At 40.4% G+C, this 13,713-nt stretch overlaps 1 protein-coding gene across 10 annotated transcripts in view; it reads left to right on the top strand.

Annotated features, from left to right (window-relative positions):
* The window catches only part of LOC134202242 (bicaudal D-related protein homolog), a 147,350-nt gene that overhangs the window by 39,656 nt on the left and 93,981 nt on the right, over positions 1-13,713 (top strand). For 5 of the 10 annotated variants that reach the window (XM_062677279.1, XM_062677284.1, XM_062677281.1 and 2 more), the window contains exon 3: positions 625-1,304. In XM_062677279.1, the coding sequence (XP_062533263.1) occupies positions 1,074-1,304 (231 nt within the window). In that variant the 5' untranslated portion in view covers positions 625-1,073. The remainder of the gene's footprint in view (positions 1-624; positions 1,305-13,713) is intronic. The other 5 variants (XM_062677280.1, XM_062677287.1, XM_062677286.1 and 2 more) reach the window with 3 other exon arrangements.

Here is a 13,713-nt window from a genome sequence, read left to right as displayed (position 1 = left end):
TACGATCGTAATTCAAACTTACTCGTGTACACCAGCGAGCAACGCCATGAAAAAGCAAGCCGAAAAACGCATTCCACGGCAACGTCTAGAGCGCATAAAATAAATAGTAACCCAGTGTAGGTACGATCCAATCTGCATCTATCAGCTTCGGAGCGAAGATAAAGGCTTTTTGCACACAATGTTATGTTGGTGAATGAAGATAAAATTACAAGTGCTTCAGTTATGTAGGAAAAGTAATGCGATGAGAAAATGGGAAAATGCACTCGCATCTGCAGACCATTTCAAGTAGACGAGTAACTTTTATCTCCCGCGAGAAAAATTTTGATCTTGATGTTCTTCTACTTTGTTTGGTTAATGAATAAAGAAATGCGGTAATGATGAAAGGCGGCAGGAAAATGCAATACTTATTTTGTTCATATTTGATACATCAATGGACGGCAGGTGGAGCTCCGGATTTAAAATTATTTTCCAACAGAAAAACGCAGGAAGAAAGCGTGGGACGCAAGCTCACTCACAGTAACAATAAGCCATTGAGTTATAAGTTATGCTCACATATTACATATTTGAATTTTTAGATGGTTACGATTTTAATGATTCCAAATGTGATTTGTATTTCATTTTCAGTTTCGGAATTCGCAATTATTAAATCAAGCTCGGAAGAGTAGAAATCCGCAGTAGGTGTCGTGTTGATTGAATAAAAAGATGCGATCCAGTATTTATGATCAGTGATAACGCGTAATGCGCCATGGTGAAATGCTTGGCAAGCCGAAAAATGAGAGCGTGAAGATACACGTGGCGGATTAATTGAACCGCGAACCATCACAAACCACCCACACGAATCGGATGCCATGTGACTAACACTGTACCGTGCTCATCAAAACAGCATTATTCATTTAACCTTCGTCTCACCTCTTTGCCATAACGTCATAGTGAAACTGTGGGCTCCCAATTCGAATTTCCACGAAACCCCCTAACAACAACTAAACTGTGTGTGTGCTCGTGTGCACGGCCGTGCTCCGGCCCTGACAAAATTGGTTTCTCACTGTTGTTCCGACCCCCGTGCGCCATCCTGAATGGATAAGCACAGCAGGTCCAAACCGACGCTAGAGGACTACATCATCGACATGGAGACGCGGCCGCCCGACAGCGGTCAGATCTCCGACAAGGACGTCTGGGCCCAGCTGCACCAGAAGGAGGCCGACCTGCTGCTGGCGGCCGAACTGGGCAAGGCGCTCCTCGAGAAGAATGAGGAACTGAAGAAGCAGCAGGAAAAACTGATCGACGACTACTCGGTGAAGCTGGAGGTAAGTGAATATTTAATTTCTTCTTTTCAACTTTGGTTCAATGACGCTTATGCAAAATATACATATCACAAAAAGGCAAATTTGGTGTAAATCATACCACCACAGTTGTAACGAAACGCGTGGCTTAACAGATGTGAATCCTGAGAGCAAAGTTGATCGTTGAAAATTAAACCACTTCAAATTGACCTACATTTCCGTTCGTTTGCGCGTTAACACCTTTCTCAAAACCGGATTGATCACTGAAGTGATGACGTTTCGCGACACTCGTTGATGGCTGGCGAGGAAACAAGCATAGCATTCCAATAACCCTGCAAAACATAATCGAAACCGGAACGGAAACCGGATTACCGAAAATGCAAGATGCAAGTCTTGTGCATTTTCATTTTGTATTTTTTAGTGTTTGCTTCTCATACTGAAAGCTGCAGAGAGAATTTAATTTTTCTTTTGCAATTCTGACGTGCATATCATGGAATAATTTTATCAAGTCAGAAAACCAATCAAATTAGGTTAACAATGTTTGAAACTCCCTGTCTTTATTGATGCTACTTCGACATCAATACACGGTAAGGCAGCTGACTGGGTAGCGAATTTGCTTTGTCTCAAGGTGGCGACTGTGGCAGCCCGCCAGGTACTGCACAAACTATAACCAGCCTCTACATTTGACCAAAGACGACGGAAAAGGGCGGACTGCCATGGTGCTCTATTGCCACAAAGAGCATGGGCATAGAAAAAAGGTCGGCTTTAAACTGGTTTTGTGTGTCTAGTTCCTCTGCGAAATAAACCAGCTTGAAAAAATCGAAAGGAAATCACTCAATTTGTTCGCGATTTTCCACGTATCGATACCGAGAGTGAAACATATTCCCATACACAAGTGAAAGGGTTTATTGGGTTAATTTACTCGTTCGGTCGTCGGTGGAATGTGAACCTGATTCTTTAAAGTCGACGGCGCCCTTTCTTTGTTGTAGTAGATGTGGTGGGGCCGTAGTCGATCTGAAACAAAAGTAAAGCAAAGCTCCATTATTTAGCTCGATCCAGCCCATCGTATAATGGGATTTGCTAATCGGATGCCTTCGAAGTCGGCGTGCTTTGTCAGCTAATTACGGATTAGGTCGAACGAGAAACCCAATAGACGCCGCGTGCCGGCTCTGTCAGGTGTTGTCGAACTGTGTGTGGCGTCCGCGCGCACACCGTAGCTCAACCTCTAGGACCGGATCGTGTTACCACGGCACTTTAATCAAGTCCACCTGTGCACTATGGGCTGTTTTAATGAGGCGGGCGGAGTCAAAAATATATTCCCACAGGGTGTCAGTCAAAGATCGTTCGAAGGAGAAATTTGAAATAAAAAATCGAATGGCTCTGGAAAGAAAACAAAATTTCGATATCGAGAAAGGGAATGAATGATTTTTATGTTTTAATTTCAGTCTTTGACAAGTTTACTTCACTTGGATAGAAAAAGTACTTCCGGGAGTATTAAAGCAAAGTCTTGACAGAAATTCACAATTCAAATTTCAGTCATTCACAGCAAATAATTTTGAAAATTCAACGAAGTGTAAAATTGCAGCATATCCCATCAAACGAATTAGCATTCGATATTCTATAAAATTTGATTGAATTTTACAAGCAAGCACCGTTCACATTTATTTCGATTTAAAAGAATAGTGAGATCGATTGAGTTTTACGCAGGTATCTGGCACCCCCAATCCTACCCCCTACGTTTGACAATAGCCAACATCTTTGAGTTTCCCATTGTTCTATTGAAATTCGGTTTCCCACTGACAATTCTATTTTGTAAACAAACCATTATTCCGAACTGATTTTTTCCAAATGGACGTTGTATGAATGCGAGGTGTGTTTGAACAAGAATATTGATGCCTTTAATCAATTTTCATATTTCAATCGGCACCAAGCGCTCTGCTTCGCCAAAATATCACGATATTTGTAACATATTTTCAATGGGAGGTTTTCGATGACTATGATTACGTCTTCGTGTTAAATTAATCGATGATTTTGATGCTGGCATCAAAACCATGGCCGCTTCGCAGACACCTGGTTTTACGTTTATTTGCATGCTTAAAATATGTGCATGAAAATACATTTCAAATCACAACATATTTTTATCTGTGTTGTTACTTTCTAGTTTTTCAAAAAATATAAGCTTTTGTAGCAACAATTAGAGTAGGAAGATCAATAAGTGCGAAATAATGTTCAATAAAAGTAAGCTGTTGTCGAGCTTTGTGCGTGGTCGAACGGTCACTTTGCATGGTGTGATGTAGAGTCTTGATGCAGTATAATACCATTTCACTTACTAATGTTACTTCTGATCATACCAAATCATACATTGAGTTTCTTCGTCAAACCCCCTATTTTTTCGCTGTAAATAAAAATAAGCATAACTCATGAAATATGTGGAAAACTGATCTGAAAACTAAAAGGATATGGGCAATCTAAATAGTTGCCTGAAATTGTTTTGAATGCAAATTAATGTTATACATCAAGCTTCCCATAGGACTTTTAAGATTTTTGGAGGCTTCCGAGCCTCTAGAAAGGAGGCTTCCGAGCCTCTTGAAAGGAGGCTTCCGAGCCTCTTGAAAGGAGGCTTTTGAGCATTTTAAAATCAGGATTCAGAGCCGCTTGAAGAGAGGCTTCCGAGCATTTTGAAGAAGGCTTCCGAACCGCTTGAAAGAAGGCTTCCGAGCCTCTTGGAAGGAGGCTTTCGAGTCTTTTGAAAAGAGGATTCTGAACTGCTTGAAAGAAGGCTTCCGAGCCTCTTGAAAGGAGGCTTCCGAGCTTATTGAAAGGAGGCTTCCGAGCCTCTTGAAAGGAAGCTTCCGAGCCTCTTGAAAGGAGGCTTCCTCTTGAAAGGAGGCTTCCGAGCCTCTTGAAAGGAGGCTTCCGAGCCTCTTGAAAGGAGGCTTCCGAGCCTCTTGAAAGGAGGCTGCCGAGTCTCTTGAAAGGAGGCTTCCGAGCCTCTTGAAAGGAGGCTTCCGAGCCTCTTGAAAGGAGGCTTCCGAGCCTCTTGAAAGGAGGCTTCCAGGCCTCTTGAAAGGAGGCTTCAGCCTCTTGAAAGGAGGCTTCTGAGCCTCTTGAAAGGAGGCTTCTGAGCCTCTTGAAAGGAGGCTGAGGCCTCTTGAAAGGAGGCTTCCAGGCCTCTTGAAAGGAGGCTCTTGAAAGGAGGCCTCTTGAAAGGAGGCTTCCGGAGCCTCTTGAAAGGAGGCTTGAGCCTCTTGAGGAGGCTTCCAGGCCTCTTGAAAGGAGGCTTCCGAGCCTCTTGAAAGGGAGGCTTCCGAGCCTCTTGAAGGAGGCTTCCAGGCCTCTTGAAAGGAGGCTTCCGAGCTCTTGAAAGGAGGCTTCCAGGCCTCTTGGAAAGGAGGCTTCCTGAGCCTCTTGAAAGGAGGCTTCCGAGCCTCTTGAAAGGAGGCTTCCTGAGCCTCTTGAAAGGAGGCTTCCGAGCCTCTTGAAAGGAGGCTTCCAGCCTCTTGAAAGGAGGCTTCCAGAGCCTCTTGAAAGGAGGCTTCCGAGCCTCTTGAAAGGAGGCTTCTGAGCCTCTTGAAAGGAGGCTTCTGAGCCTCTTGAAAGGAGGCTTCCTGAGCCTCTTGAAGGAGGCTCTGAGCCTCTTGAAAGGAGGCCTGGAGCCTCTTGAAAGGAGGCTTCCTGAGCCTCTTGAAAGGAGGCCTGAGCCTCTTGAAGGAGGCTTCCGGGCCTCTTGAAAGGAGGCTTCCGAGCCTCTTGAAAGGAGGCTTGAGCCTCTTGAAAGGAGGCTTGGAGCCTCTTGAAAGGAGGCTTCCGGAGCCTCTTGAAAGGAGGCTTCCTGAGCCTCTTGAAAGGAGGCTCTGAGCCTCTTGGAAGGAGGCTTCCGAGTCTCTTGAAAGGAGGCTTCCGAGCCTCTTGAAAGGAGGCTTCCGAGCCTCTTGAAAGGAGGCTTCTGAGCCTCTTGAAGGAGGCTTCCGAGCCTCTTGAAAGGAGGCTTCCGAGCCTCTTGAAAGGAGGCTTCCGAGCCTCTTGAAAGGAGGCTTCCGAGCCTCTTGAAAGGAGGCTTCCGAGCCTCTTGAAAGGAGGCTTCCGAGCCTCTTGAAGGAGGCTTCCGAGCCTCTTGAAAGGAGGCTTCCGAGCCTCTTGAAAGGAGGCTTCCGAGCCTCTTGAAAGGAGGCTTCCGAGCCTCTCTAAAGGAGGCTTCCGAGCCTCTTGAAAGGAGGCTTCCGAGCCTCTTGAAAGGGGGCTTCAGAACCTCTTGGAAGGTTGCTTCCAAACCTCTCAATAGGAGGCTTCCGAACCTTTTGAAAGGAAGATTCTGAGCCTTGAAGGGAGGCTTTCGAGCATTCATTTATTTTTTTTTTTCATCTGAACGGACGCCACAATACACGGTTCGAGGCTGCATCTCTCTATCCTCGAGTGCGCCCCACGATCGCCAAGTCGTTTTGCACCTTGTCTGCCAACCTCGCTCGCTGCAAGGTGCACATTTCGACTCGCGGCATGAAGCCTTTGCGGGATGCGTCAAGCTTCTGATAGAACTTGCGTGTTTCTTGAGATCGGCACAGCTGTTCCATCTTCTCGCACTCTGCTTCTTCCAGGCGGCGTTTCTTCTCCTGAAAAAGGCGGGTCTGCTGTCTCTGCTTCCGTCTATAACGTTTCACGTTCTGTCGGATTTCTTACTGCAGGGCGATCGCCCGCGCTGCGTCCTTCTTCTCCAGAATCTGTCTGCATTCTTCGTCGAACCAATCCACTATGGTCCAGGATACAGATTTACGCGGAAAGATGAATTTTACGCCAAAACTATATTTTTGTTGACAAAAATGTTGTTCTACAAAATTGTTCGAAATTGTAAGGCCATTATTATGGTGCTACCAAAAAATAGGGTGGCCCACCATATAAAAAAATATTAGAAAATATTATTTTTTTTCTCGGAATATTGACATGCTATGTTCTACAAAGTTGTAGTGCAACTTATTCCAATCAATTTCGCTAAAAAAAAACTTTTTCTGTAGCTCTTAAGTTGATTGATTTAGAGCAATTTTACCTAATTGGATTAAGGTGTACCTAAGAAAACAGTATTTTTATCTACTTTTTATTTTAGATTTTTCGAAAAAGTCGTCTTTAGGTGACTTTTAGAGCTCAAAAACTTTTAATGGGTAAATATAGTCAATATCTTTGTCCTATAAAAAGTTATAATCGTTTTTCTGTCAAAATTACATTTTTTTATAAATTGATATCTCCGGTTAGGGCAGACCAAAAAAATATATTCACACGACATCTGAAAGAGAAATTCATATTCTTTATTGTATCAAAAAATTGGGGATATGTTATTTTTTTATCTCAAGTTTAACCAATTTTACTAAAATCATGTTTTTTTTAAATAAATTGATATAACTCGACAACGGAAGAAGATACAGACGATATTATTATAGCAAAACACGCGTTTTAAAAAGCCCCAAAAGTCTTCAGAACATGATATCCGTGAAAAATAAAAAATGAAATGAGCAGATCATAAATATTGTTTTTTAAGGGACACCTTAATCCTGGTAAGTAAAATTACTCTAAACAAGTAAGCCTAAGAGCTACATAGGAAGTTTATATAACAAAGTTGATTGGAAAAAGCTGCGCTACAACTTTGTAGAATATTTTATATCAATATTCCGCAAAAAAAAAAAATTACGTTTTTATAAAATGGCCCACCCTATTTTTCGGTAACTCTATAATACCAACAAACTTTGTTTCTTAAAAGTATGCTTCAGACCGAAAATGCATTTTTTCTCGTAAATCTTGCAATACGATGATAATGATAAAACTTATAAAAAGTGTTAAAGCTGTAGATTTTTTATTTTTCATTTCTCATGAACGTTATGTTCTGAAGACTTTTGGGGCTTTTCAAAACGCGTGTTTTGCTATAAGAATATCGTCTGTATCTTCTTCCGTTGTCGAGTTATAATAATTTATTTGAAAAAACATGAGTTTAGTAAAATTGATAAAACTTGAGATAAAAAAATAACATATCCCCAATTTCTTGACATAATAAAGAATATTAATTTCTCTTTCAAATGCCGTATAAATATATTTTTTGGTCTGCCCTAACCGGAGATATCAACTTATGAAAAAAATGTTATTTTGACAGAAAAATGATTATAACTTTTGATTGGAAAAAGATATTGAGCATATTTACCTGTCAAAAGTTGCATTTTTTTGAGCTCTAAAAGTCACTTGAACACGACTTTTTCGAGAAATCTAAAACAAAAAAAGTAGATCAAAAATACAGTTTTTTAAGGTACTCCCTAATCCAATTAGGTAAAATTGCTCTAAATCAGCCAGCTTAAGAGCTTCAGAAAATTTTTTTTTGCGAAATTGATTGGAATAAGCTACGCTACAACTTTGTAGAACATAACATGTCAATATTCCGAGAAATAAAAAAATGTTTTATAATTTTTTTTAAATGATGGGCCACCTTATTTTTCTGTAGAACCATAGTGATGGCCTTACTATTTCGAACAATTTTGTAGAACAACAGTTTTTTCTAAAAAATATAGTTTGGGAGTAAAATGCAACTTTCCGCATAAATCTGTATCCTGGACCATAGTGCAATCGTTCCGTCGACTTCGTCCCATATACCCGACGTTGTCCTCCGCTGCGTCGTTAAAGGCTGCTTTGACTGTATTCCAGCAGTCCTCAAGAGGGGCCCCATCGAGCTTACCGTCTTCCGGCAACGCTGCCGCGAGATGCTGCGGCTATGCAGTGGCGACATCAGTCGCTTCAGTCGCTTTAGGTTGTACCATAGCGATCGTCGGTACCAAACATTGTTGATGACGGATAGTTTTGGGCGCAGTTTAACCATCACCAGGTAGTGGTCAGAGTCGATGCTAGTGCCACGATATGTCCTGACGTCGATAATGTCGGAGGCAGCCCTTACTTTGCACCAGTCTTCAAGGTGCAACATGTGTGAGATGTTCACCTAAGTTTGTGCACCCAATCAAACATTGCTTGCTATGTTCGAACTTGCACATAGCAATCTGAACACGAACCTGAACTCCGATACACCCAGGCGCAATGTACAATGTTCAAACATCGAGTTCAAACTTGGGTTCAAACATGTGCGCTTGCACACGAGAATGCTACGCTTGGGTAAATGAACGGGTTTCTAGGGAAACTATTGTTGATTCTTCACGTTTCCCAGCCTTGTTATTCATATCTCGAATAAGAGAATTTAACCAAACTTCAATGAAGGTATGATTGAAAAATTGAAACATGTTGTGCACATTTTTCGCACTTGCATAACGAAGCGTTTATAGAGGTGAGGTCTTGATTCAGGCTCTTCATTCAGGACGTCTTAGGTTCGAATCTGCTCTGAGCGGAGCTTTTTGTTCCATTTTCGAGGTTCTGAAAGCAATTCTTCTTAGGATTTCGGGATTCTGCAAACACCAAAATACTGATTAGTTCACATTTCTAAAATTTTGGGATAAGATTTTTCTGACACGTTTATATGGGGATAATTCATTCTACTTACTTTGCGGTGGTACTTGATAAATATACCGAGAATCTGACGCGAAGTTCTGGGTTGCATAGAGATTTCTTTATTCCAGGGAGAGAAGGTTTTCGACCTTTTTGAAGAACCTTATGATCAACGTCTTTAATTCCAGTTTCGTAATTTTTTGGAATGTCATAATTGGAGATTTTATCTTTTATGAGAGCCATGTAGTTTATAAGACTATTATGTTCAAGGATTTGTGGGCTTATTTCTGACCTGGAGCTCGATCGTTTGTTAATTTTCTTTGTATTGCATAATTTCATCGGCGTATTATTTATACATAGCAATATAGAATACATTATGAACAGACCCCTACTATCTTTTTAAATTTCTATCAATTTTTGGTTAACCACCTCCCTCCCCCACTAAAAGTGTGTCTTAGAACTTTTTGGAATCAACATCTATATTTTATTCACGATATGCAAATCCCATCGTATCTAACAAAACGAAATGCATGCTTGCATATGGTCGGGGTTCTGCTAAATCGCACCAAGCACCAACGACAAATTACCGAATTTTTTGCTAAAAATTTTGTTTAGCAGATTTAGTTGAACGCAAATCGTATCGGATATCCCTCAACACCATAACTGAGAATATTCTACTGCTAATGTACGCTTAAATTGATATCAAACTATTTCCGTTGACTTGTACGATGAAAATATCACAAGTCAGTCGAAAAGCCGCTCGGTGCGGTTTGGCTGAACCCCGACCGTAACGGATATAAAATAATTAGGGGCTACATTTTAGACAGACGAACCGAGACTTACATATGTATTTAACCTCGTTTAGAACATAAACGCAAGGACACTTTAAATAATCATTACATTGGAGGCTGCCGGTTGTCTTACCGGGAAAATGCACATAATATTCAGTTGTTATGAATATTAAGAATAATATCTGAAGATTGTATGCAAAATGTTGAGTAAACAAATTGTTGTGATATTGAGATATCGGACCAAGCGCAAACCATCTGACAAGGGCTGAAAAGTGGCATTTATAAAACTATTCATGTGCCATTCCTAAAAAAAATCCAAAGTCAAGGATTCAAACACTAGTGCCCTGAGTGAACGCCAAACGAGTTACCACTAGGCCATCACCGCTACTCAAGAAGAGAAACCACTTGACCAATATGAACAGATGAACAGCATGCTGTGTGTAAACTGATGTTTAAACTTCCATGTTCAAACCCGTGTGTTTGAATTTGGGCGCACACTCGTGTTCAAACCGGGTGCGATTTTGGTTCGGTTTATGATGAACTCGGTTTGGATCTAGTATGCATGTTTGAGTGCGAACTTGCACACGGGAAAACTGCACTTGTTTAAACGCGGTTCATGTTTTCGTGAAGACTGCTTTGCACCGTTCAATGTGGAAAAACGATCCATAAAAAAATGAAAAACGATCCATAAATAACATCTGAATGTTCCATAAAACGCTACCATAAATCCATAAAATAGTTCGAGAGATTCCATAAAGAACATTTTTATGATCCATAAAACTTTGAAAAATGATCCATAAAATTTCAAATTTGCGCAATTTATATCCTGATGATGATCCATAATTTCAGCCATATGATCCATAATTTTGATAATGTGATCCATAATGCTTGGAAAGAAGGCCAATGAAACCATATTAATTGATCCACACATTTTATAAAATCTATGGATCATTTATCAAAATTTATGGATCATATCACCAAAACTATGGATCATTTGAACAAAGTTATGGATCAAATTGCCAGAATTATGAATCATATGACTAAAATTATGGATCATATTACTGAAATTATGGATCATCATCACGAGCGCAAATTTGAAGTTTTATGGATCAATATATAGTTTTTTATGGATCATTTTGCAAAGATTTATGGATTATTTGTCATATTTTCATGGGAAAATAGCAAGAATTGTATTGTTTTTCTTGACCATGTTAATGGAACATATTTCCCAATGAATTGCTAAATTTTAGCATAGTTATGGATCGAAGAATTATTCTTTATGGAATCTCATAAACTATTTTATGGATTTATGGTAGCATTTAAGGAACATTCAGATGTTATTTATGGATCGTTTTTCAGTTTTTTATGGATCCGTATTTATCGTTTATATGGAAAGTACGTTTTGCCAATGTCGGAGAAGTTCCGTCCATCAATCAGAACGTGATTGACTTGTGATTCTGTCTGCAGTGGTGATCTTCAGGTTCGTCAGCCTGTGAGCACTGAACTTCCCAATAGTCGGTCTAAACTCCTCCTCTTGGCCAACTTAAGCATTTAAATCTCCTATGATGATTTTGACGTAATGGCTTGGGCAACTGTCGTACTCATATTCCAGCTGCGCGTAGTATGCGTCCTTATCATTATCAGTGGTCCCGGAGTGTGGGCTATGGACGTTGATTATGCTGAATTTGAAGAACCTCAACCTGCACATTCTCACATTGATTGGCCACCACCTCTCACGCGCCTTTGCATATCGCCCATCACTTTGAAAGCTGTTCCCAGCTCGTGTGGGTTGCCACAGCTCTGGAAGATGGTATGATTGCCTCTAAACGTTCGAACCATTAATCCCTTCCAACAAACCTCCTGTAGCACTACGATGCCGAATCCACGGTCCTTGAGCACATCGGCCAGTTTGGGTGTGCTCCCGATGAAGTTGAGAAATTTTCGGGTTTACAATTGCTAGTCTCTTCTCTTCGCAGTGGTCTTTGCCGATGGTTCCGATCCGTATTCTTTAGTCGTTGCGTAAGTTTTTTTTTGGCTAGCTTGCAGTTTCTGGCATCAAACTCCCTAAATTTCCGGAGGACCATTATTACCATTATTCCCGGTGGACCATGGTGCACAGTTTCATGCCGTGCCTCGCTGGCACTCGGACTATGATCAGCTGCCCCTAACATAGAGAACAGAAGCTGCTGTGAGTCGCTCCTAACATGGAGAACAGACGCTCAGTAAGATTTGCAGCTCCGGAAAGGAGCAAACCCCCCTTCCCTGTCAGCATACGACCATATTTCCCACCGGGGTTTGTTACCCGATCTTCCCTAAGATTGCTCGTATCCCGGCCAGCACCACGAGCAGGTAAGGATAATTGTTGCTGGGTAAGAGGCTAAGGACCGCGAGATAGAGTCTATTTTATTCCTTCAGGTACGCGAAGTACCAATGGTACGTTTTACCCAGCATTTGCCGTGCCAAATGACCACCATTCATTGCTTCTAAAGAATAATTAACGAATTCTGTTAGATTTGTGGCTATTGAACGACCTTTGTAGAAGCCGGAACTAGAAATGAATTTCTCCATGTTTTAGGGAAACATCCGACTTGTCAGAAATACAGAATAATAGGGCTGTGAGTTCTATAACTAAAGTTTCAACGAACACTGGAGGTATTCCATCGGGTCTGGAGCCCTGCATCCAAATATTTCAAGGCATCGCAGATGTTATGCATATTTATGTGATTGACGCCAACGTCACTTACATATTTCCTCTGAATTGTTATCTGTTTTGATGAGAAGTTGATCGATTTAAATTTAATGTTCACACAGCTGAAAAAATGTTTTTGCTAGTATTATTTCCGCGCTCTGTTTTTGAATTATATTCATAGTATGCGGTGTTAATAGCAGAGTTCAACTTATCACAAAAATGAAGATATTCTTCTAAATTTTGATTATAATTATGTTTCTTGTAGATTTTATGTGTGTATTGTTTTATGTTTCTGCTTACGATTTATAAGATTATTAATTTCTCTTGTAAAGCAATTTGAATTTTTCAATACAGCTTTTTCGTCTTTTCACTGGTACTTCCACCATTATTATTTTATACAGTGTGTTGTGTTGCTTTATCTACATTCGCTTTATTCCTTAAAATTGGTTGCCAGTCGATATTCTTCAATTTTAGTTTTATGTTCTCATAGTTGGCTGATTGATAATCAAAGGATTCTTCAAACTCACACTCTATATGTATATCATTAACGTATACAAACAAAGAAAATTCAAGTACGGTGTTGAATGCGCCATTTCTCCACAGTGGTGCTAGTGATTCACTCCCGCAAACACCTTCGTAACTCAGTTTGTCAATAGATCTAAATAACAATTTTGCAGATTTTTCACATGATTTAGTCCTAAGTTAGCAATTTTATCAAATATGAAGCGTTATACCTCAATATACAATATACCGATATCTCGTTAGTGCAACTTAGATGCAATTCAGATTTTTTTTATATAAATTGTCATGCTCCTCAAATTCTCTTTCCGTGAAAAAATTTCAGCGATTTCCATAAGTAACTAAACCTATTCATCTTTTAGGTAAGATTCAAATTCTCGAAATGTAAAATACTGAACATTTTACTTCCCTTAGTAAGTGAGGGGCGCCCAAAGTAGGTTCCGCCGAGGGAACTGAGAGACCACTCTATGGCTCAACACTAAACTTTTTTTTATTATTATCTTTATTAAGGAGACTTTCAGTCCTAGGCTGGCTCGTCTCCGGAAACACTAAACTTGTTTCACGCTTTTAGGGGATTCGAGAATAATGAAACTAAGGGAAAATAAGAGTTTGGAAAAAGCCTTTTTCACGGGACGTACTTTATGGATTTCCATCAAGGCTGTTTAAGTAGCCCCAGGTTCTAATCTTTTGATATCTTTGATTGTCAAATTGGTTCATGAAGCCTCCAATCATGCGAGATAATTTATTTGCTGACAATATCCTGAATAATATTTAAGTGTCCTTCACCCATCAATTTTTGGCCATCTAATTCCCCATTGTGTTACGTGCTACTAACTACTGGTGAGTAAGTATTCCACATGCCCTCCCATAAGTCTTTGTTGGGTGGGAATCTACCTTCACTTTTGAGAATTTAGAACGTAGTCTCTACACGTTCGTCAAGTTCACACAGGAAATCGAAACGATACATTCTCCCAGA

Source organism: Armigeres subalbatus, unplaced genomic scaffold, assembly GCF_024139115.2.
Source record: "Armigeres subalbatus isolate Guangzhou_Male unplaced genomic scaffold, GZ_Asu_2 Contig111, whole genome shotgun sequence".
NCBI classification, from domain to species: Eukaryota; Metazoa; Arthropoda; class Insecta; order Diptera; family Culicidae; genus Armigeres; species Armigeres subalbatus.
This window is presented reverse-complemented; position numbering and strand designations above follow the sequence as displayed.